Source organism: Microcebus murinus, chromosome 7 (genome assembly GCF_040939455.1).
Source record: "Microcebus murinus isolate Inina chromosome 7, M.murinus_Inina_mat1.0, whole genome shotgun sequence".
Classification (NCBI taxonomy): Eukaryota; Metazoa; Chordata; class Mammalia; order Primates; family Cheirogaleidae; genus Microcebus; species Microcebus murinus.
The window spans coordinates 47462945-47488092 of NC_134110.1; the positions used below are offsets into that span (position 1 = coordinate 47462945).

Genomic DNA, 25148 nt, shown 5'->3' on the forward strand with positions numbered 1-25148 from the left:
AAGTATAAAAGTTTAGGCAGCTATTCTTAAGTCCTGAGAGGGTATTATAATTAATGTGATGTTTATTGCTTTATTACAAATGACAAAAGTAATACACAAAGGTGGCAAGTTGTTTGACCCAGGTTAAGTTCAACATTTGAGATTGCTCTCATGCCTGTACTGATATCTTTCTATCAAGATCTGTTTGAAGACAGTATAAAATGCTTATTGGTGTTTCAGAAGAGTACTGCTATATCTTATTTATCATAGCCTTGAATTTTAAAAGATAACAATGTTGTGATACTGAACCAAAAAGATAGTCTATGATAATGACAAGCATACCATGCAGGACTCAACGTGAATGATGGCCCACTTTATGACAGCTCTGAATTTCATGTCACTTGTCTGTAGGTTGGATTTACAATGCTGTCTATTGTCAATTTATGCTGTGTCTTGATATCCAAACTTATTTAAGTGACCACATGCTGAAAGGTACATAAATTTGGAAAGCAAAAAAAGGGAAGATCTAAATGAAAAACTATAAAGGGAAATAGACAGGAGGTTTGGAAAGTACAAATAATAAAAAACTAGATTAAATGTTGTACAAAGTAAAATTGCTAGCCTTGGGAAACCCCTTCACAACCATGACAATTTTCTTACAATTAATACCTAGACAATAGCATTTAACACATCCCTGTTGTACTACAAACAGTAAATATCAATATTTTAGCTAGGTTCCTGAAATTTCCACTAAATTTGAAATCTTTACCCAGCTATATAAAATTGGCAAATTTGATCTGGGTGAAAGATAAAATGTAGAAATCATTGAACTAAGTTATTTGAGTTTAGAACTTCTAAATTTCTTCTTTGCTTCTTTCCTTCTCTCTCATTAGGAAAATAAACATGCTAAGATTTTCTACGATAAATGTAGCCCACTTTATTACTTACCTATTCACCATGTGGGATGAGATGAGAGTGTTAATAACCTTAGCAAATAATAAAACTCCATTTAAAATGGTCTGTGCTTAAAATCACATTGCTTTAAATGTGGACCTGGAAATGGTGATTTAGGTCTTAAATCTCTCAAGACTTATGGCAGGATTTTTCTTTTTTTAAAATACAAAAGAAAATGATGAAAACATAAAATTCTGTATTGAGTTAATTATTTGCCAAATCATATCTTAATGAGTGGATGGTATAATTACAAGAGTTTGAAAGTCACAGAGAGAAAGCTATAAAGTGGACTAATCACATTCAACTGACAAATGATTCAGGATGAATGTTTGACTCTAAATGTAGAATTTAATGATCTGCAAGGTCCCAAAGTCCAAAGAAACTAATGAACTAGCTTGGCTATTATTAGTCTTCATATGCCAAGGTTCTTATCCTGCTAATGGAGGATGTTTTCAGCAATTGTTAACTCACTACTTTATGAGATGAAATACAGAAAAACTTCAGTAACAAGTACCCAAAGTTCTACAGTTGACTTTGAAAGGAAAATGAAATAAGACAAACAAATAAATCTACCTCCTGAATCAAAGGAACAGACCCAAACCTCCACAGCTTCTCAAAGTGTCATGTCTTCAATATGCTTTCAGTTCAGTCTCTGCATGGTCTACATTGACAGATCCTCTGATATAATTCTGGAAGTACTGCTAGATGCTTAACCATCAAGGAAAGACTAACTCTTCTTCATAGTTTATTTTGAAATGAACATGGACTCATTATTATAGAAAGATAAGACAGCATGTTTACTCAGGAAATTTGGCCATAATTCCTTCCTTTCCCCTACTTTTTTTCATTGTTCCATCACTCTCTCTGTCTTGCTTACATTTTTACCTGGAGAATGAGGGTGGGGTAGAGTCACTACTCTGAGTACCATCATCCTTCAGATTTGGCTGGAGCATGACTCTTATCCTCAGTCCTCACCACGTGCTATGGTTTTGTTTTCTAGATTATTCAGGACAGAATATTCAAGCACATATCACGTAACAGTTTAATATGGAACAAACATCCTGGAGGATTGTTCGTACTACCACAGTATTCATCTTATCTGGGAGATTTTCCTTACTACTATGCTAATTTAGGTAAGTGAATTCCTTCCAGGGAGCTGCCCTCATTTACTCCTAAGATGTTGTACAGAACTAAAGCTCTTTGATTCTTCGATTTTGTGATAGGGTCTAACAGGCTACATTGGAGATTGCTTTCTAGAGCCCTGTTATAATGACATGTCAGGTCAAGAATTATAAATCCAGCAGAGCGTTGCAAAATGAAAAAAAAAAATTTTTTTTTTTTATCTGAGCAGCTACACTTTATATTTAGTAGAGTTATTTCTTTTTGAGAAATAGGCTTCCCAAATTATGGATCATTTTGAACATGGCAATGGGTTAGCTATAATTTTAACTCTCATCATATATAAGATGAAGCTAGAAGGGTTCTCCCTAATTTTTTTCCCACTATCCCAACATCTCTATCCTATACCAAAGAAAAACTGAATAAAGGGAAAGGAAAAATAACTAAGAATATATGACAAGGGCAGATGTATTTATTCTTTCAACATTTATTATGCTCCTCTCACCTGCTATACTAATATGTGCTAAAAATAAAAAGTCAAATAAGATACAGTCTCTGCTCTCAAGCAGTTTTTAGTCTAATCACAACAGGGAAAAGGAAATGGCAGAGTGATGGCGCTCAACAAAGGGCTACTGTTACTGCCCTAAGCCCCAGTTGTCCTCATGTTAGTAACATCTTAGACATTTCTCCTCATTTACAGTTCCAAACTTGAGAAACCCTGGGATAGTAAAGCATCTTTCTTTCAAGTTGATGTGGCAAAAAGACTCAAGATTTTCTACCAAAATGCTCTTGTTCTCCATAACAATCTCCTCCTTTTTTAAATGGTATATATTAACTTGAGACGGATAAGATGAAACCTAAAGAAATTCATGGCCTAAAACATCAATCCCAGTGACAAAGAGCCTTGTAATCCAAACCAAACATGTTATGGAGACCATATCTAATTCAGCGAATGGTTCACATTGGGTAACATATTCAGAATTTAGTAATTATCAGATTAAGGCTGTAGTTGATATGAGTTTCTATATATTTTAGAGCACTGAGATCTCCACTTGGAGTAAGCACATTAGAGGTGTGTAAATGATGCTTCTTGAACCGTTAGAGGAAAATCTAAAAGCAGTGACTTGTCCTTACTGTTAAAAAGGCAGTCCCTCAATCGTGGTTATTCTTACCTGACAAAACTTCGAATGTGTATCTAGATGTTGGGAAGGTTGACTTCTTTCTAACATACAATTAAAATGCTACTGGATGATATAATTTTCTCTATAAAACATTTGTATAATCCTTTAATATACATAGTCTGATTTTAACCTTTATCCCTTCAATACCAAGGCTTAACTTGCATGTCCCTGCACTCTCTCATTCACATTTAAACTATTAATGTGCTAAATTAGTAGGTCTAAACTAATGAATTTTTAAAAGGCTCTTAACATGTCTAATTTCTTAGTGAGTTTTGTGAGAAAACTCTTTGGGGGAAGCCATCTCACTTCTCTCTCTTTGGTGGCAATTGTTGTTTTGCATATTTATGATCCTTTTCCACCTAGGGCTTCAGAGCTCTCAATTGGCAGAAGTCTGCATCACATACTTTTTCTCTCAGCCATGTCACTGCTATGCAAAGAAGAGATTCACGGAGTATGGGGGCTTCCTCTCCAAAATAGTAATGACGATGACCAGAGTGGTGGTGGTGGTGAGGATGGTGATGATGACAGCAGCTAATGCTTACTGAGTACTTACTATCTGCTGAGTCCTACTCTAAGTGCTTTGTATCATTAACTTATGTAATGCAATTCTCACAATGGCTGCATAAGTTTGCTACTGTTATTATGAGGCCCGTTTCACAGTATGGAAACAGAGTTAAGTAATCTTTCTAAGGTCCCACCACCACTCTGGCAGAATCATGATTCAAACCTAGACAGTCAGACCTTAGTGTTCTTTTAACCTTTCCCACTAACTAGTTATTATTTGAAATACTTAGGCAAAACCCTTTCATTACATAATTAAGAATAAGATGCATGCAAATACCCTGGGAAAGGTATCACATTTAGTTCAATCCATGCAAAAACAAAAGTGACTGGAGTAGAACCTTTCTTGAGAGTGGTAAGCGAGGCGTGTGTGTGTGTGTGTGTGTGTGTGTGTGTGTGTGTGTGTGTGTGTGTGTGTGTGTATTTAGACACTGGGTACAGAAACACCACTGAGGGAGGCAAAGGATGTCAAAGGAAGAATCTGGAAGTGGACATTAATCTGGAGGTCTGTTAACTCAGGCAGTAGTTAACTAGCAGCTTTTCACCTTGTTTTTGTACTGTCAGGACATAAGAAGTGAGGGGAAAACATGCTGGGAGGGAACATTAGCTCTAGGATGAGCAGTGGAGCAAGGAGAAATCATTTTCTACGTCTCGTTTTCTAGTGCTTCATTAAGCTCCTCTCTCCTCTTAATTTCAGGTTTAAAGCCCCCCTCCAAATTCACTGCAGTCATCCATGCGGTGACCCCCCTGGTCTCTCAGTCCCAGCCAGTGTTGAAGCTTCTCGTGGCGGCAGCCAAGTCCCAGTACTGTGCCCAGGTGAGTGGGAGGTTGACAAAGCAGCCCCTGTCTGCTCTAGCTCAGTGGGCCAGAGACTCCTGGCTCCTTACCTGCTACACCCTCACTCCCCTCTACTCCCCTTTCATTTGTCATGCCTTGTTATGCCCTTTCCGTCCACCTAGAAGTTCTTGGAAGTGAAATCTGGCACAGGGAAGGGGTGGGTTACAGAGAGAAGCTTTGCACTGGTGTAAGATCAAAATATATATATACATCTACACCACCACATTCTCTAAAGAATATATAAGTGCACGCTTTTGTTTTTAAATGTCAAAAATGATGAAGTGACATCAGAAAGGCCCCTAGGGAAGGACCCAGGAAACTAAGTGTCAGTAGAAGAAACAGACTTGTTGGTGTCAGGAAGGTGTCAACGTTTATGTCACAGCAACCATGACTAATTATAAAACTGGGAGCAGAAGATTATATCTATGATAACAATATTTTCCAAATCAGTATCACTCCCATACTCCAAGGGTGGTTTTTCTGATTTGTGAATGAGTGAATCCAAGAAGGTTTACAGACGAGGAAAGAATTAAATCATGAAAGTGTGCGTTTTTAAACTAAATGCCTTTATTGGAAATTATAAAGTCATATAAAATCAGCAGCCATTCTAGAGAATGCAAAACATGAGCTCATCCTAGTTCTATCTTGAATTCCTTTATTTCTCCCACGTTGCGCAAGTTCATAGCAGATGTTCAGATGTTCTGTATACATTTTTATTTAATTTGATCCAAGTTGTTATCTCACTCACCATCATAAGCTATCAGAATTTAGGCAGCCACTTTATTCAGGTCCAGCAACCCTATAATTACTTCTTTTCCCTGCAGCTTTCCCCTCTCCCGTGGACAGTTTTTTTAGGTTATTCTTCCTGTCCTCTCTCTCTGCTTGTTGAAGTGATAAGGTTCTGAAGGTTGTGTGGGAGTGGACTCACTTTAAAATTCAGTTTTGATGTCTGCCATTCTGTCTTGCTGAGATCTCCAGCTCCTCTTTCTCTGTCTATAAGAAGAGGCTTTGGGTTGGGGGCCTACATAAATACAACCTAACCCAACCATCTGACGGTCTCCGTCCATTTCAGATCATAGTTCTATGGAATTGTGACAAACCCCTACCAGCCAAACACCGCTGGCCCGCCACTGCTGTGCCTGTCATCGTCATTGAAGGAGAAAGCAAGGTAGGATTGGAAGGAGACCTAAATGTGGAACTGCCGTGGAATCTTCATGTCTCCATGGGGCACCTTCGGTGTTGGCTGTCCATGTCTTTCCCCCATCCCTGGATTATTTTTTTTCTGAAACTGCACTTGTCTCAGAATGTTCTCTGCATTGACAGCCATAGGCTTTCAAATCAGGGGAACCTGGGTCTTAGTACTAACTCTTTCATAGCTTTGCAACTTTGTGTGCATACTTATCCTCTCTGAGCCTCAGTTTCCTTATCTACAAAATGGAAATAATAATACATACCTGGTAGGGTTGCTATTAGGGTTCAATGAATTCAGAGCCTGGCAATAGTTACCTTTCCATAAATGACAAGGATGAGGATAAGCTGACAGTGGTGGTAATGCGTGAGGTTTGCTTAGCTGATTAATCCAAATGAATTGTGATTTTCAGAATAGTGGTTCTTCCTCACAGTTATCTTAAAAAAGATGTTTTCTGCTTGATTTTGTTTTGGTGTCTCCCTCCAAACGTTGTCACAAGTGCTACCTAGCTGGCCCTGCTTCTGTTCTCCAGTTCACTTTGCCTAGAACTGAACAATCTTTCTGATCACCTCCTGGCCCTTCAGGGACTCCATTTGCTAATGCCTCAAGTTGACATTTGACACCATATATAATGTGGCTCTAGCCAGCCTTCTAGTCTTCTCTCTCATTGCTTTCCCCTACAGACCCTGTCCCCTACAAAATTTGATCATTTACAGTTATCTGAATTGTGCTATGTCTCTTCCTACTTCTAATTTTTGTCTTTGCCATTTGCTACAAGTTTTGACCATTCTCATTAACTCTTCATCTCTGGTGGTCAACATCCCCCTGTATCCTATAGGCTCCTGTTCACATGTTACCTCCTCCTTGAAATTTCTTCTGCTGTTGCAGCCAGAGGTCAGCTCTTTTTTCTCTGCCTTCTGCTTGTTGCTTTCTTATAGATCTTACCCATCGTGAAGGAAGTAGTTGCTACTAAATTAAATTGAGATTGGCAAAGCAATATCATCTAAAAGACTTCCCTTGTTAGTCCCCAAGGGGTCAGGTCATGAGAGACTGGCTCACACTGAGTAAAACACCTTTGAGCCACAATGACAAAACATCAATTTAATAGGGTGAACCATTTGAAATCATCATTTAGCTCACCAGAAGTGGCAATTTCATATGGTTCGAAATAATGCAATGAGAATTGTAATTGTCACATGGACAAGATGATCATGCATTACCCATTCAGTTCCCAATTACAAGTGCCTACTGTGTGCTCACCATTTTCTAACAGGCTTGGAACACAGTAGGGAATATAACAAATATAGCTATGGTACTCACGGTCTAGAGTCAAGCAACCTATTTATTAGAGAGCTATTTGGTAAGCACTTAATGAAAAAAGGTGAATGTTGGCATAATCACATGCCTCCCTTGTGAATGCATCTCACCACAGGCATGGATTAATGAAAGGGACTAACACACACAAATCTCCTACCCACAACCCCTATGTCCATCTCCCTAGTGGAATAGCCTGTCACAGGGATGGCACTGTTCCAGTTCCAATGCCTGAAGCCCTGAACAGTGCTCAGATGCATGCTGTTAACTTTGAGCTTTTTTTTCATGCTTTCACGGGTCAGGGAGACCAGATCTCCTTCCGGTAGATAATGTCTCTTTCTTTGGATATGTCAGGATATTCAGACAGGATCCAGTCTGACTGACTGAGGGCCATTCTGGCATCTGTGGGTATTATTGCATTTTCATGCTCTGACTCATCGATTGTTTTTATATTTTCACTCTCAGTGAAAAGAAACTCCCAGTTTCCTTATTTATAAAATAGTGGTGATAATAATAGTACCTTTCTCGTGGGCACTATCAGATCAGATATCTCTTATACGATGTCTGAGATTTCTGCAGCCATATCTATACCCAGGTTCCTGGCAGTTTGTTCAGTCCTTGCCTCCCTCTGCCTTGGCCACTGCTGCCAGCAGCCATGTGGTTCTTGTTTCTTTTTCTTAACTCTCACAGCCCTGGGATTGTGCCTCCTAGTGAAGCATTTACACTTAAGTCTTGCTTCAGACTCAGTGTTCTAGGAAATCTGGGCTAAAACATCGGCCCATTTTGAGGATTAAGTGATATATTGCATATCAGGTGCTTAACCCTGTGCCTATCATACGTATCCCAAGGGTGCAATGACTCTCGCCCACCCTCTGTGAGGCATTGTAATGCTATGGTTTGTCTCATGGGCTGTAGAGTCAGACTCACTTTTGTGTGACCTAAGGCAAGTTACTTAATCTCTGTGCCTCGACTCCACCTTCAGTAAATGGACACAGTCATAATCTCTAACTAACAAGGGAGCAGAAAGGATCAAATTATATGATACTATACATATAAATGCCCTGCTCAATAAATATTAACTATTATTATTATTATAATTATTTGTGTACATTTTATATCTCCCCACTCCTGTAGACAGGTAACTTCTTGAGTCTTGGTTATTTCTTAAACATGTTTATTAATTCTGGAAGGAGCTGGGCTCTCACATGGAAGCTAAATATCTCTTAAACGAACTAACAAGGAAAAACCCAGTTCACTCAGGATTGAGTTCATAAGTACTTTGGTTCTTCTCATGCTAATCCATTCAAGAAGGTAGCTGAGGCAAGGTATTGGAAAGAAAACCTCTAGTTTCTACACTAGAATTTGAAAGTGGCTGGCTTATGGGTGTTTTACCTCTGTTGAGGAAGCAGGTTCAGAAAAAAGGAACCTGAACTTTTTAAAACCTGTGCTTGGGAGGATGATGGGGAAGAAACCCTATGTCCTCCTCATTCTCCATTTAAAAATCTCCACGTCTCTCCTTGAGTTGAAAATTGATGTGTTTGCTGCTTTAACTGCAAAATTCTGTTTTGAATTTATAGGCCTTGTCTTTGCAGTTTTCCCCCTGTAGGCTTAACAAGGGAAAGGTCAGGGCATTGCTAAGCTGGCAGCTAATGGGTTCTGCGTTGGTCGGTGGACATGTAAACAGCATCAGGAGAATTGCTGCAGGCTGAGATTTCTGAGAGCTATGTGTGTGTGATTGCTGATTGCTTGTGTTTTAGCCTGAGAAAGAAGAAGAGAAAAAACCCTGACCCCTTTGACAGATGTGTAGGAGCAGTCCCTGAAGCCATTTATGCTGTAGAAATACCCCTTGAGCTGTGCGAGATGAGTCGGAGTAGGCATTTTCCACTCTTTAGCGCCCTACGCTCTGCAGTAGCTTCGCCGGCATGTAAACCGCGTGCGAGGGGAGGTCCTGAGCGCCAGCCGGCTTCTGCGTGTGAACGTAGCCGGGGCTGCTTTGGATGCTCAGATCTGGGGAGGGTGTGCCTTTGGCCCCTGGGTAGCTGTCTCCTTTCCCCCTTTCCCTTTGTCTCCAGTGTTCACCTGCTTCATTCCCTGGTCTTTGTGCCTTCAAAGTTGATGGCAAATGTGTCTTTCTTGGGTATCCAAGTGTGAATTCAGAGAGGATATCATAGCTGTTAACACGACTTCCAGAGAAAGGCAGTGAATATGTGATTCCTAAATTCACTTTTGAGGTCCTTTCCAACTGAGACAGGTGTAGCCCAATGGCTGAGGCACTCTATACAGTCATACCATCTGGGGTGAAATACCGGGTCCATCTTGGGCATGATACTTAAACGTTCTGTGCCTCAGTTTCCTCTCCTATAAAATAGGGTTGTTAATATAAAGATGAAATGAGATTAGGGACATAAAGAAAGGATTTGGAACATTTCCTGGCTTATAGTAAATGTTCAAAAAATGTTAGTTATTCTTATAATATCAGCATTCTTAGGGTTATTCTATGGCACATCCAACACAAAGATTTAAGCTGTGACTATCACAGGGTAACCTCTCTGGCCTCAATTATTCCAGCTATTTCCCTCATCCTTAAAATTCCTCCAACTCCAATACACACACACACACACACACACACACACACACACACAGCTCACCATGCCTTATCCTGGCATTGCCCAAACTTTATTCATACACCACCTTCACAGTTTTTCTAAATCCATGGACCTCATGTGCTGGTATTTAATATTTTTCTTTAAATCAGCTTACTTTTCATTTTAATGAAGTTATTTTATAAGTAATTTTATTATGACCTTTGATTGCTATAGCTCCTAGTATACAAGGGCTGTCCGGAAAGTGTCCAGCCATTGTTAATATAACAAAAATACTTACGTGGCTGGACACTTTCCAGAAAGCCCTCGTATGTGTATATATTTTTTTCCAATCTGTGCTAAAAGAAATATATATTCAAATTTTTAAATGTTTGTCTGGCCTTCCATTGGTGTGTGTCCCACACTTGGAATCACTGCTCCATCCATCCACATTTTCCTGTTCTCTCTTCTGTGGCTTTTTTGCACCTACCAAGTTTTCTGTCTTTAATGCCCCATTTCTATCTATACCTTGTGTATTCCTACCCATCAAGGTCCTGCTTAAATGTCACTGCTTCTGTGAGACCTTCATCTGCTCTTCCAAGCAGTTGGCTCTTCCATCCTCTGGGCTCCTGGCATTGTTTTGTATCAAGCCAAGACTGGTTGTCTGCATCTTTGTCTCCTCTACACACTATGAACTCCTCAAAGACTGGGAATATATTTTATCTCTCTTAATACCCCCTTTGACCACGAGAGTGCCTGGTACACAGTGGGTGCCCAATAATTGTTGAACAAATAAATCTGCATCTATGGGAGATGAAAGTCTTTCCGTGTTGAGGGGTTACATGATTGGGGGGGGGATATTCTCTATGCAGATAAGGATGGGGAATTTTCCTGAAAACAAGACTCTAAAGGTCCCAATCTTTTTCCCCCATCTCCTCCCTCCTGCCTGCTTTCCACGTACGGTCCAGGTTATGAGCAGCCGTTTTCTGCCCTATGACAACATCATCACAGATGCCGTGCTCAGCCTTGACGAGGACACTGTGCTTTCCACCACGGAGGTAAGAACCCACGCCTGGCGGGGGCAGGAGGGTGGTCCCTTGGGGCCGTTGCCTCAATCCTGAGGTGCCAGCAGTTCTCTTGCCTTTGCCTCAGCAGAATTCCAAAACATTTCTCAAAACTTCCTGTAGAGCTGGTTTTAATCAACCCAATTGCTGTTAGCACCTTGCCACCACCTGGCACCCTGAGGAGGGCACTCTCCCCTTTGTTGTCTCTGCTAATTGGCTTCTCATTTGCATGCCTGTGCCTCACCTCTCCTCTCCCAGGCCTGCCCTCCTGTTTTGTTTTTGAACAGTACAGCTGTGGGAAGGTGTGCAGAACCAAGGGGGCGGTGAACCTGTTCAGCACTATCTTGAAATCATGCTGTCCGCAGCAAACAATCCCATCCTTCCTCAATTATCCTATTGCTTCTGTTAGGGAACACTATTCTGGGTTCTAAAGGCAGCTTTTCTGTCTTGGTTTAAAGCGCTCATTTTCTTTCACCCACACAAGAGCACACAGTTGCACTTTAAGGCTGAAATGGAGATCCCTGCTAGTTCAGATGTTCAGGTATTTGTGCCAAAAATAAGATTGCCCAAAGAATGTGTGACGAGGAGAGAGAGAAGAGGAAAGATAGATATGGTAGAAAACCAATTTTTACAACTCGAATGAGTATTGATCTGTGAAACCTTACTTTAAACCATAGAAGGAACCAAAGACAGCTATATAAAAATGGAGTATATCGGAAATACATTATTAATGGCAGCTGCTAAAAAGCCTGGAGACTTAACTACTTATACCTTTCCCCCCTCCCTTTCTTTTTTGCTTTTTGTTCATAATCATTTTCCTTTCAATTTAAACAACGGCACTTACCAGCCAGCACTTTCCTGGATGCCAGTCTTGTCCTAATGGTCTGCTGCGCACAGAGCCTGGACTTGGCATTGACCTAGGCTAGTGAACTCAGGGTCTCTTTCCTGAAATTCCATATACGCTTTCAGTTGCCACTGGATGGAGTGGCGCAGACGTTATGTCCAAGGGCAGACTAAATAATCCCAGGACAGAATGTCCTAGGTCTCACCTTGATACAATGCTTTCTATGCAGCCAAAGCTCTATAAATACTTGTTGAATGAATGGCTGGGGCATGCACGGTGTGGGGATTAAAGGTGGGCATGCAATTGTGCCGTGTGCGCGGCAGCAGGAGGGGAAGGGGGCATTGGGCAGAAGGCAAGCTTAACGTTCAAAGGGAAACACAGCTATGGAATTCGGAGGACGGGACGCTCCAGCTTGCATTTTTCTGATGCTTCCTGCAAGGGAAGCTGGCATCCCAGGAGCACATTCATTCAACAAGTATTTATTGAGAGATTTCTTTGTTCTGGTCTCCATGCCAAGTGCTTTGGTTACACAGTTCCTGCCTTATATCCATCTGAGTCCTGGCAGCAAACACAGTTCAAACCAGATGGTTCAAATGAAGGGACTTAGGATTACTTAGGGAGGTATGAGTGGGGCTAAAGGGCCCCACAAAAGGTGGTGAGGCACCTGGGGCTGGAAGCAGCTCCTCCCCTAGGCCTGAAGGAGGGGGGAAAGGGAACTGTGCTTCCAAAGGCCCTGAGAGGTGGCACAGAGGAAAGGAAGGCTGCATGATAGACCGTCCCATCAGTTTGGGCCATTAGGATTGACCTCCACTGACGATGTGTTATCATGACCCAATTTCAGCTTTCTAGCATATGCTGCCCATCTTTTTCAAGTGCTGTGATCAGGGAAGGCATGGTTACTGCCAGAACTGTGGTGCCAAAGCAGAATGGGAACAGGGAGGAGATACACTGACTTGTCTCTGTCCCGCCTCCGTTTTCTCACTGGTGACACCCATTGACCTGACCTAACCAGAGCGCCAGCCAGCAAGGAAGACCAAGTGGTACAGTCCACAGGGCTCCATCATCCCAGGGCACAGAGCAGGGCAAGAAGAGTAGGCAGTGGGTGTTGGAGGACAAACACAGGAAAAGCAGCACATCGTCATGGCGCAACAAATGGTCAAGACAACTACGGCATATACATAAATCATTATCCTATAACCTGAAGTATTGATTCATCTTGTATCCTCCCCCGGGCACAAAGCAATTAGTCTCACTCTAGGGTTTGTTTTTCCCTCTCCCATGGTGCAATAACTTTCAGCTGCTGTGATGCATCCTCATGCTGGTGAATTTCTTTTCAAAGAATAGCAATTCCAACCACTCAGTGCATGCTGGGAGGAACATGTGTTGTATGTGAAGTAATTAGAAGTCAACATGGGTTGAAAATGATATGTAAATTTAAGAGGCTGGCAGTCTGGTTTGCTTTTGCCTGATCAGTGGAGAGGTGGTGTTGCCTAAAATGGTTGTGGGCAAGGATTTCACTTTTCTCTTTTTTAGGGGAATAGATGTTGGTGCTTTTTTTTTTTTATCCTCCTCTCTAAGGAATCTTGGCTTGTTTAAATGTCTCTCTGAGGCATTAAGGATAGATTTTTAAACAGCATCCTATAAAGGGTATTATAGTTGGTTTATAGTTATTTACATTTATCTGGATTGCTGCAAATCCTCAAAAGAAAACAGATGTTGGTTTTTAAGAGAAAAGGCCATAAGCCGACCTTTGCCTTCTTTGATGTGTTAATGATCTGCGTGAAAGCGGAGCTATCAGAAGAAATCGTAGTTTTATCTGCATTTACTTTTGAGTTCCTTTGAAATGACTTGAAACAGCTCTGAGGTAGCAAGGAACTCAAGTGATGAAAACACCCCATTGGGTTCTGTAGTAGTTGCCAGCGCGTGTGTTTCCTTTTCGAAGAATAATGGGAAGCCACAAAGAGTGCTGACAGCCAGGCGGATTCTTTGACAACAGGCTGCGTAATATACTGTCGCATCAGTTGGCACCATTAGTATTGACCACCAGTGACGACGTGTAGGTTATCATGACCTAATTTCAGTTTCCTGGCAAATGCTGCCCATCCCTTGCTGTCTTTTAACTTGGAGATGCCCTCCTCCCCGCCAAGCTTTCTCAGTGTATGTTCCTCCACCCCGCTTCCCTCCCCCCACCCCCAAGTCTTTCTTATCTTAAGATAGGGCAGTGTATTAGGGTTTTCCAGAGAATCAGAACCAATAGGATGTACATGTGCGTGAGTGTATATATGCATATAATGGGGGGAGAGAGAGAGAGGAAAATGGAGAGATCTGTTGGAATTGGCACACAAGATAGTGGAGACTGAGAAGTCCCACGTTTGCCATCTGCAAGCTGGAGACACAGGAAAGCCAAAGGTGCAATTGTAATCAAAGTCTCCAGAGGCTCGAGAAGCAGGGGAGGCAATGGTGTAAATCCCAGTTAAAATGCAGGAGAAGCTAGGAGGAGACTCATGTCCTAGCTCAGCAGGCAGGCAGGAAGAGAAAAGGAGTGAGTTCCTCGTTCCTCCAACTTTTTGTTCTATTCAGACCCTCAACTGATTGGATGAGACACATCCACGTTGGGGAAGGTGTCAGCTTTACTGGGCCCACCCATTCAAATGTTGATCTCATCCAGAAACACCTAGGAATAGTCTTTAATCTGGGCACCTCATGGTGGTGCAGTCAAGTTGGCACAGGTACCAAATTGGATTTTCATAAAAATTTGAATTTATGGCTGTTTACAGAAATAGTGACTTCTAATGAAGCCTAAAGAATCTGGAGATAAAAGGATCTTTAAATGTCACCCAGCCCGGTGTTTCCAGGAGATGGTTTGTGTACAGAAGATAATATTAAATGGCTCATTGCAAAGTATATTTCATTTAACAATTATGTTTTTATTTTACTGTTGGTTAGAAAATAATATAGCCAGCAATACACCTAGGATTTCACTGACTTTTTTCCCTAGGATGAGGCTAACTTAAAAGAAAAATAGTAAATTTAAAGAAAAATATTAAAGAAGAAATTGAATTTATGGTATTGGAGTATGGTAGAAAGCTTGAGAAATATTCATCTAGGCTTATTTGCTCCATCTTCTTATTTTATTGAGGTAAAATTCATGTAACATAAAATTAACCATTTTAAATGTATAATTCAGTGGCATTTAGTACATTCACAGTATTGTGGAGTTTTCTCCCAAAATATTTTCATTAAAAAAAACCCTTAATTTCATTAAGAAAACACTTTTAAGGGTACTTTTAATTAGCCTATGCTCAGCCTTTAGCAACCATCAGTCTTTCTTTCTGGATTTGTGTATTCTGGAAATTTCATGTACATGGAATCATATGGTATATGGCCTTTTGTATCTGATTTCTTTCACTTAGCATAATGTTTTTGAAGTTCATGCATGTTATAGCATGTATCGGTACTTTATTCCTTTTTATAGCTGAATAATATTTCATTCTATGAATATATCAAAGTATTCATTAGTTGATAGAATTTGGGTTGTTTTCACCTCTTGGCTACCATGAGCAGTTATCTGCTTATGCACCTCTCAGAGGGTGGGGCCTGGACTTAGCAGCATCCCTCAGTGCCCCCAGCTGCCATCATGGTGCCAGGACTCAAAATATTTACATAGTAAATGAAATTCCCTTGTGCAGTTCTTATCAAGAAGACACAGGACAAAGGTTGCAGGGTGGGTTGTAACCTGTACTAGAGATAAATTGCTTTCAACACGTAGCAACAGAGCCAAAAGAGATGTTATGATACAGTGTACACCAAATTTGAAACCAGATTGCCTGAGTTCACATCTTGGCTCTCTGCCACTTATCAGCTCCCACAGATTACTAAAATCCTAATATTTCTTAGTTTCCCTTTCTGTAAATTGAAGAATATAAAAGTACCTACCTCACAGGGTTATCCTGAGGATGGCATGAGTTAAAATGTATAAGCATCTGTGACTGTGCCTGTCACATTATAAGCATTACGTGAGTATGAGCATTATATAATTGTTTGCTGTTACTACTTTTTGTTATTTTTATTTTCTGTTTATCTTTATCATTCATCAAATGATCCTAGAAAGTTAGAAGTGAACTTACGCATTTAAAAAGAGACTATCTGCTAGCTATAAATGCTAGCTCATAGCAGGTTCAGAAGTACCTGCTTTGGGTTATTGTGAGTACTAGAAAGATATTTAGCTGCATTTCCTGTAAAATAATGCTGCGGCTTGACTTAGCCTTGTCCCCACTTATTCTTAGTGATTTTCATCGTGGATGCTTTATTCTAGATTTCCCTTGCACTGTGCATATTCATACCTGAGAGGCCTGAATTATTTTTGCTTTATAATATCTGCTCTGTATTCCTGTTAGTACTTGTGCTTCTTAAAAAAAGAAAAAGTCATTTCTCTTGCTCTTCAGAGGATGCTTTTATTTTAGTCACTTTGGCTTTGATATATGCAAGTTATGATCTGTACAGTATATTCATTCTCTGAATATACGTAGGAAATCTGCTCTTGTTGATAAAACAGATGTGTTGGTGCATCTTGTGAATCAATAGTCACGTGCACTTTTTGGGGGGAAGCAACTGCTTTTTGACTTGTTTTTTAGCTTGAACAGACTGGATTTCTAAAGAACATATCAGCAATTTTTTTTCCTTTCATTTCCACACTAATCTGAAGTTTCTCGAACAGAAAACATTAAAATGTGCATAATTATGGGGCAAAATGTCAAGCAGTCAGTTTAATTTGCTGATGAATACATAGAATTAATGTTTCGCCACAGACCCGGGGTTTTGCGTTATGAATTAGCAAGGGGAAGATAATGTTTTGTTGACATTTGCTAACACTGCTGATTGCTTGTTTGGCTTGTGTTCTGCATGCAGGTGGATTTTGCCTTCACGGTGTGGCAGAGCTTCCCCGAGAGGATCGTGGGGTACCCTGCACGCAGCCACTTCTGGGATAACTCTAAGGAGCGGTGGGGGTACACATCCAAGTGGACGAACGACTACTCCATGGTGTTGACCGGAGCTGCTATCTACCACAAGTGAGGAATTCAGACATCTCTCTTGCTGACGTCATGGAGCTCTTTGTATTAGTTTCTGGCTGCTACGTAAATAGGAACTTAGGCCAAATCTTACTAACAGCAACACGTGTCTTTTTGAAACCAGTGAAACCATTAGGATTATCGCTTTTCCAGAAATGATGGTAGAGTAACATGTTCAGTTAGTCTGAAGGGTGAAGATACACTCAGGGCATATTAGGCAACTGAATATTTAGAGTAACAACAACAAAAGTCAATACTTAATTGAGCGCCCACAGTCACTCTTCTAGGTGCTTGGAATTCACCGTTGAATAAAACAGAAAAATTCCTTGCCAGTGCAGGTCTTATACTCTAACAGAGGGAGGTACAACATACATAGTAATTGCATATTGTGTTAAGGAGGTGTATGGTACAGCAAAAAGACACAGTAGAGAAGAGTAAAAGATCAGGAGTGTCGAAGGAGGAGATGGGACAGGTTGCAGGGTGGCCAGGGTGATCCTCACTGGATCCTCGTTGACCTGGTGAGATTTGAGCAGGGAAAGGGGAGAACAGGAAGTTAGCCAAGAGCATGTCTGCAGCAAGAGTGTTCTGGCACAGGCAACAGCTAGAACGAATGTCCTGAGGATGAAAGTGTGACTGGGTAGAGTGGGTGAGAGCAGATCACAGAGGTCTAGGAGCACAGATCGAGGACCTTGTTGTCCATCAGGAAGATGTGACTTTTCCTCTAAGGGATGTGGGGAGCCAGGGAAGGGTTTGAACAGAACAGACAGAGACATCAGGCTTATGTTTTAGGCGTCCACCCTGGATGCTGTGTTGAGAAGAGGCGATAAGGAGCCAGGGTTGAAGGAGATCTATCAGGAGGTGATAGATATCATCTAGGCAAGAGATGATGGATCCTGGGATCAGGAAGCAAACGATGGGGGTGGAAAGTAGTGTGATAGGACTGTGGGTGTATTTTGAAGATATTCCAGCATCATGTCCTGACAGTTTGGATGTAGAGTTTGATGACTTCGAGTTTTTTGATGTGAAGAACTAGAAGGATAGAATAGCCATCAACAGAAATGGGGAAAGCTAAAGATGGAAATAAATATTAGGGAAAATACAGGAGCTCAGTCTTGGGCATGTTAAGATGCCCAAAAGCACATGTTGAAAAAGGTCAAAAATGGAGATATAAATTTGGCAGTTGTTTGCATATATTTGGTCTTTTTTTTTTTTTTTTTTTTTGCGACAGAGTCTCACTTTGTTGCCCAGGCTAAAGTGCCGTGGCATCAGCCTAACTCACAGCAACCTCAAACTCCTGGCCTCAAGCAATCCTGCTGGCTCAGCCTCCCGAGTAGCTGGGACTACAGGCATGCGCCACCATGCCCGGCTAATTTTTTGTGTATATATATATACATATATATATATATATATATATATATATTAGTTGGCCAATTAATTTCTTTCCATTTATAGTAGAGACGGGGTCTCGCTCTTGCTCAGGCTTGTTTCGAACTCCTGACCTCGAGCAATCTGCCCACCTAAGCCTCCCAGAGTGCTAGGATTACAGGCGTGAGCTACTGTGCCCGGCCTATATTTGGTCTTTAAAATCAGGAGACTAGAGTAAGATTGCCAGGCTAGTGAATATAGCTAGCTAATGTTCCCTACTCACCCTCCCTGTTCACCCTCCTGGTGTAATAAAGTACACACACCAACCTTACCTTAGTCTTTTTTAGTAAAGAATAGAGAATCTTAGAGTCTCAGGGAGAGTGTTGGAAATGCCCAAGACATATAAATTTAGGCTGAGATTTCACATCTAGAAAGTTCATCTGATTCATTCAAATGATTTTCCTATAATGATATGCTGCTATATGTATATAAATACATGGGAAAAAAATAGTAGGTTGAGAAATAATTCAAATTGATTGTGGATTCTCTATAATGATTGACCACCAGATTAATTCAGATTTTACTCTGAGTTGAGATATATATGGCTTGTGGGGCACAAATATAGAAGAGTATATTGTTGGACTCAGAGTCAAGGGATAGTATTGAATATAATTCTAATTAAGCCAACAATTAAAATTGTAAAGCAGCTTTGTGATATATATACATCATGTGTAAGTAACTTTTCTTGCCATCTAAGCATTCAATTTCTCTTTCTAACTGACCAGTCTGATATTAAAGTTAGACTGGGCAAGCAATTATCTGCATCTGTGTTTACCTCTGTGCTTTATTTCCTCATCTGTGAAATGAGGATCTACCTTGTAGGTTCCTTATGAAGATTATATGAGGCATTTCTTGTAAAACACCTTAGAACACTTTGGCATATAGTAGGTACCATGTAAGTGAGAGCTGTCATCATCATCATGCTCATCACCACCATTCACAACATGTTTAGGGATTCAGAGAATGGCTGTATGTTTTGTGTCAAAGAAGTCCACTTGTCTTCATGTAAAGATGGCCCCCTGTGAAACCAATCTTTGGTTTTTACAGATATTATCACTACCTGTACTCCCATTACCTGCCAGCCAGCCTGAAGAACATGGTGGACCAATTGGCCAATTGTGAGGACATTCTCATGAATTTTCTGGTGTCTGCTGTGACAAAATTGCCTCCAATCAAAGTGACCCAGAAGAAGCAGTATAAGGAGACAATGATGGGACAGGTAAGTGTAAAAGAATTCTCTTGACTTGCTTCACTCACTGGTGCCTCAGCCCAAGGTAGTGAGGACTTGTGTTTCTCTAGGTACTCCACCTGGAAGCATTATGAGGAGATGTCATAAATAAACCACAGCTAAAAGCTCTGAATGGGTGTGTGGTTGGCACACAGATAATTAGGCAGACACAGTCAAGGATATCTTTATGCCAAGAATATAAAGCTCTCATATAACCTATAAGGTGACACAAGAAAGACATGTCTTCAGAGTTTGTCTTAGTGCCTTCGGGCTGCTATAACAAAAATACCATAGACAAGGTGGCTTAAATAACAGACATTTAATTTTTCATAGTTCTGGAGGCTGGGGAGTCCAAGATCAAGGCACAGGCAGGTTTGGTGTCTGGCAAGGCCCCTCATCCTGATTCATAGACAGCCTCTGATCGTTGTGTTTTCACATGGTGGGAAGAAGGGCAAGAGAGTACTCTGGGGTCCCTCGTATAAGAGCACTAATCCCATTCTTTAGGACTCATGACATGATCACCTCCCAGAGGCCTCACCTGCGAATATCATCACATTGGGGATTAAGTTTCAGAATATAAATTTGAGGAGACACAAACATTTGGTCTATAGCAGAGTTAAAGAATTTATGTAAATTTGTTGTAGGCACATTATTTAATGACTATCGAACAATACTCCACCAGAGCCTTCTGGTGGTTGCCCTTAAGTTGACTATGCAGCATGGTAACATACCAGGAGTCATCATACTCAATTTTCAGTTCTAGAAATAACATTCATAAGCTGTAGGCAAATCGGTTACCTTCTGAAATTCAGTTGGCTCATCTTTAAAGTGGAAATGATGAAATCTGCCTTACAGGGTTGAGATAATATGTAGGAAAGCTTTTATAAAAAGTAAAGTAAAAATTGTATCAGTCATAAAATTTTAGTACTAAAGATGGTTTCAAAGAAGTATAATCCAGCTTTCTCTTTTAAAAGTAAGAAAGCTAAGACCCAAAGAATTTAAGCATATTGCCACAAGTCTCCCAGTAAGTTAGAGACAGGGAGTTTAATCTTAGGCTCTGTTCATTCCACTGCTTGTTCTATACCTCAGGGTCTTAGTATCAGGCCTTCCAGATATACTAAAGTTCATCTACCTTTATTCATCTTGGGAAGAGCTGTATGTAAGAAACCAAAAACCTTAAGTAAGACCGTTAGATCTACCCAAGTTAAATCATGGAGCATTCAACAGGATTGAAGTCAACCTGAATGAACATGCTTTAACATGGTTACATCACTTCAATTGTTTGGAAGTTTCCATGTACCTAGCTTTTGGAAAGGAAAACTGAGCTAGGCCTCATGTTAACACAACTGATGGTTTTTCATTCACTAAATTTAGTAAGGGCAAAAAATTTATCAGATTTTAAGTTCATAATAATTTAGTCGTTCAGTATTTCCTGAGAATGTACAGGTTGTCAGGCACTGTTCTAGGTATTGGTTATGACAAAAGAGCTGTCCTTACTGAGTGAAGCGTCTTGTAGAACATTCCATTTCCCTCTAATTACTGAAAAAACAGGCAAGAAAATTTGCAAGAATGTTTAATATTTAAAGCTGAAAGGCTGTTCAATAAATGTAAATACATTTACATTTTTATTTACACTGAATGATGGGGATATGTTCTGAGAAATGCATCATCAGGTCATTTTGTTGTTGTGTGAGAACATCCTAGAGTGTACTTACACAAACCTAGGTGGTACAGCCTACACACCTGGGGCTATCTGGTATAGCCTGTTGTTCTTAGGTTACAAATCTGTATAGCATGTTACTGTACTAAATACTGTAGGCAACTATAACACAATGGTAAGTGTGTGTATAAACCTATCCTAACATAGACAAGGTACAGTAAAAATACAGCAGTATAATCCTATGGGACCACCATTGTATACGTCGTTAACCAAAATGTTGTTATGTGGCACATGACTGTATATTATCTCACTTAATGACATAATATTCCTATAATATTGTTTGCTCAGAGAGTTCTTCAGCTCCCCTGAGGTTATATACTCATTAAGGGTTGAACCCTAATAACACGATTTTGGGGGGATTGGTTTTGTGCCCTTTTCATAGATTTGCCTAATTCTACCCAACCAATATTTCTATTATTTTATGCATTTAATGCATTTATGCAAAATATATCTATAATTTTATGCATTTTTTAGGACAAGCCTAAATTTAACCTTGGGTATAACTAGGTGTGCCGAGGTTCTATATTTGTCCCTTCTTCCCATTTGTACACATTAGTTTATTGAATGTTTGTGTGACTAGTAAAGTAAGTTGATGTCTTGCTGTGGGATTATGCTCTTATTACACAGGAAAGACATCTTTTCTAATGCGTGTTGGTTGACCCAGAATAAATGTTAAAATCTAGAGGCAAAAAAGATATTTGAATGATTCAACTGAACTTTTTTTAATTGGTGAGCAAGAATGAGCTTAAGCTTTTAACAGTATTTTATTTGCATATGTGAGTACTTTTGCCTTGATGTGGAGCCCACTGGGAGTGAGTGGGCCAATCAGAAAGTTTCCACAAACCCATATCAATTTAGGAACAAAATGAGGTACCTTTGGGACTGTCTAGTCTTATATGAACTCAACCATGCAGCTTAATTTGCTATCTTTCTCTGATTTACCAAGTACAGTTATCCTAGCATAACTGGTAAGGAATGGAGCCTGAGTTCTGCCCCTTTCTAACCTTGAACAATTAATTCTAACTTCTTTGAACCTCTTTCCTCATCTGTGAAATGGGGATGTTATTACCTGGATATATTCTTCACCTCATTGTTGTGAGGTTCAAATGAGCTTCTGAGCTTCATGAAAACACTTTACACATGGTGTTCTGTTTATTATATTGCTGCTCAGAGGTAACTTGACATTTGTATTTATCTTCAATGTGATTTTCGAGTATGTTGACACTTGTGGTTTTAAAGTGACTCTGAGTAATTCTCACACTAAAATGTGTCTTCCCATGAAAGTATTTTTTAAACAATGCCTGAGGACACAAACACGTTGAACATACACGTGCACAGGCATGTCATGAAAGAGTTACCTATTGACATAAATGAGTTTTCGTTCCCCCCCATAATTGGGCGGGTCGTCTTTTCCTTGTGTCATAAAAACATAGATTTAAAGACAATATGCTTAGTCACTCTATTAATATTTAAATTTCAACACTCAAGGCATTTAAGGCTTTCTTTAAATCAATGCCAGTCTTATTACTTGGTCTAAAAATATTTGACCAACTTTAGAGGCAACACGGAGAACTAAAAAGATGGTAGCCATCTCTTCTACTTACCCAAAATTAATCTTCTTTTTATTCTGGGTGGGCAATGACTCTTTACAGGACTGATTGCCCTTTTAAAAGTAATCTTTGGGCATTTTAGTGGAGAGGAAATACAACAATTCTTGGGTTAAGGGAAGAACAGAATTTTGAGATTTTAGTATATAGTCAATCTTACAGAAACATGCTGTATTTACCACTGAATCCCTCTTCTCATTCTTCATGGAGTCATTTCAGGGGAAAGTTTGTAGAAGGGAAGACAGATTTTTAGATGCTGCATGACGCTAGCCTGGAATGAAGTGCAAAAGGTGCTATTTTGTTCTTCTTCCATTATGCATGTGGCTTTTAAACAAAGGATTCCATGGGACCTTTATAAAAGTGGAGAGATAGTAGATGGGAGGAAAGATGGGTAGATAGAAATATGGACTTCTGAAAGTTGATTATTGATATCTCCAAATCAACTAAGTAAACAAGAAGGATTTAGAAAACTATCTTTGAAACCATAAATACATTGTTAGTCATAGTATTCGGTCCCAGATGCAAAGAGATGTCTTATATTTAGTGGCCACAGTAGTTGAGGTTCCATCAATAAGTAATTTCAGGGAATTAGTCAACATGGATCTTTGTGTGTTGACATGTTTTTAACATTGAGGAGCTTAAGCATTCCTTGGGAAAAGCTTCAGGCCAGGCAAGGCTGAATCTGGGATCAGTGCTTGTATTTTCACCAGACAGGGGGAAGAAGAGGCTTGCTGGCCAGGCCAGACCCCAGGCTCCACTGCTTTGCTCGCCCATTTGCCTGACTCCGTTTTCTGCAATGTCCCCCTCTCATCTTGCCACTTCTCTCATCGTCCTCCTTGTCTCTCTGTTTTTCCCTAGACTTCTCGGGCTTCCCGCTGGGCTGACCCTGACCACTTTGCCCAGCGACAGAGCTGCATGAATACGTTTGCCAGCTGGTTTGGCTACATGCCGCTGATCCACTCTCAGATGAGGCTCGACCCCGTCCTCTTTAAAGACCAGGTCTCTATTCTGAGGAAGAAATACCGAGATATCGAGCGACTTTGAGGAATCCGGCCGCGTGGGGGAGGGGAAGCAAGAAAGGACCGGGGTCCAGCTGCTGTCTCTTCCCAGTGCAGATCCACTCATCAGCAGAGCCAGACCGTGCCAAGTATCCAAATAAACTCACATAAACAGAATGACAAAAAAAAAAAAAAAAGCAGGCCAATGAGAACTCGACTCCTGGCTCCGGGGACTGCACCGGACTGCTCCAAACTCACCTCACTGGCTTCTGTGTCCCAAGACTAGGTTGTGTACAGTTTAATTATGGAACATTAAATAATTATTTTTGAAATGATTGCTATGCAGGTTTAAACTTTTTTAATGATCAAAACTATTAAAAACCAGAGTTCTTTCTTTAATCAAAATTGTGTTGGTTGTGACTATTTCAAAGCTGCTACTCCTCTTCCCGCAGACCTTGGTCATGCAGGGTTTCCTGCAGTTACAAATGCTCAGAACTTCATGGAGAACACAATAGGTCACTCTGCCCAGTGTCAAGAAATAACTGAGCATAAGTTAAGACAAGTTCATGATTCAACTTTGCCAGTGCAAATTGTTTTCCACTTTGCATTTTCAAATCCACTTGAACTTTTATCTCTAAAATGTCGCTGCATGAGAGAAAGTATTATGACTTCAGGGTAGGCAGTTCTAACTGAAAACTCTATGTTTGAGATAGATACGTATGATAATCGTTTTTCATTTAGGGGGTGGGGGGAGTTAGTACCAAGAAAACACTAGTATAATTAAGAAATGTTCAGTTTGCACAAAAACCATCCAAATAACCTACCAGCATGTTAGTGAGATGGAAATATAGACCTACAACAGTAACCCAATGCTTGTAGGGGGTGTGGGCTAGATTATAGATTCAATCGTTGACATAAATCTGGTTAGCACTGGCTAAAGGCTTTGGTTTAGAAGCCAGGGAAGAATGAGTATATTGGGAAGAACAGATTATTTATGAGATGAGCTCTTTAACGTTGTGAAAACCTCAAGTTTTGGAAGCTTCCCTGTTGAGAAAGAAGTAATAATGTATAAATTCACACCATTGAACAAGAAGATTTCTGTGAAGTAACTGAGGGTGTGCCTCACCATTGGGACCCTAATATCATTTTTGGTCAAACGTTTTGAGCAAGAATTTGGCAAACAAAATAATCAGAAACAAATGTGAATACTGTTTTATTTACTTTTAACTTTTAAATCTGTAGAGAGGTTTAGTTGTGCTTCTTGTTAAAAAGAACATTTCTATCCCTGCAAATGCTATCTTGAGCTTATGATTATTGTGAAATTAGAAGAACAAACTGAAAAAAAATATCGTTTAACTCTGTTATAAAAGATGAAAACTTCTGATATTAAATGCTTTCTTCACTTGGAAGAGGCAAGAGAGAACAGGGAAGAGAAAGACATCATTGGATTTTACCACTTATGCAGAATAACTAATAA

The 25148-nt window shown here is 40.2% G+C and overlaps 1 protein-coding gene across 2 annotated transcripts in view; it reads left to right on the forward strand.

The window, feature by feature from the left end:
• The window catches only part of EXT1 (exostosin glycosyltransferase 1), a 283562-nt gene extending 259486 nt beyond the window's left edge, over positions 1-24076 (forward strand). Inside the window, exons 5-11 of one of the 2 annotated variants that reach the window (XM_012751111.2) lie at positions 1934-2066; positions 4492-4610; positions 5704-5799; positions 10685-10774; positions 16533-16693; positions 19166-19337; positions 23532-24076. In XM_012751111.2, the coding sequence (XP_012606565.1) occupies positions 1934-2066; positions 4492-4610; positions 5704-5799; positions 10685-10774; positions 16533-16693; positions 19166-19337; positions 23532-23717 (957 nt within the window). In that variant the 3' untranslated portion in view covers positions 23718-24076. The remainder of the gene's footprint in view (positions 1-1933; positions 2067-4491; positions 4611-5703; positions 5800-10684; positions 10775-16532; positions 16694-19165; positions 19338-23531) is intronic. The other variant, XM_076005061.1, reaches the window with a different exon arrangement.
• The last annotated feature ends 1072 nt before the right edge of the window (positions 24077-25148 follow it).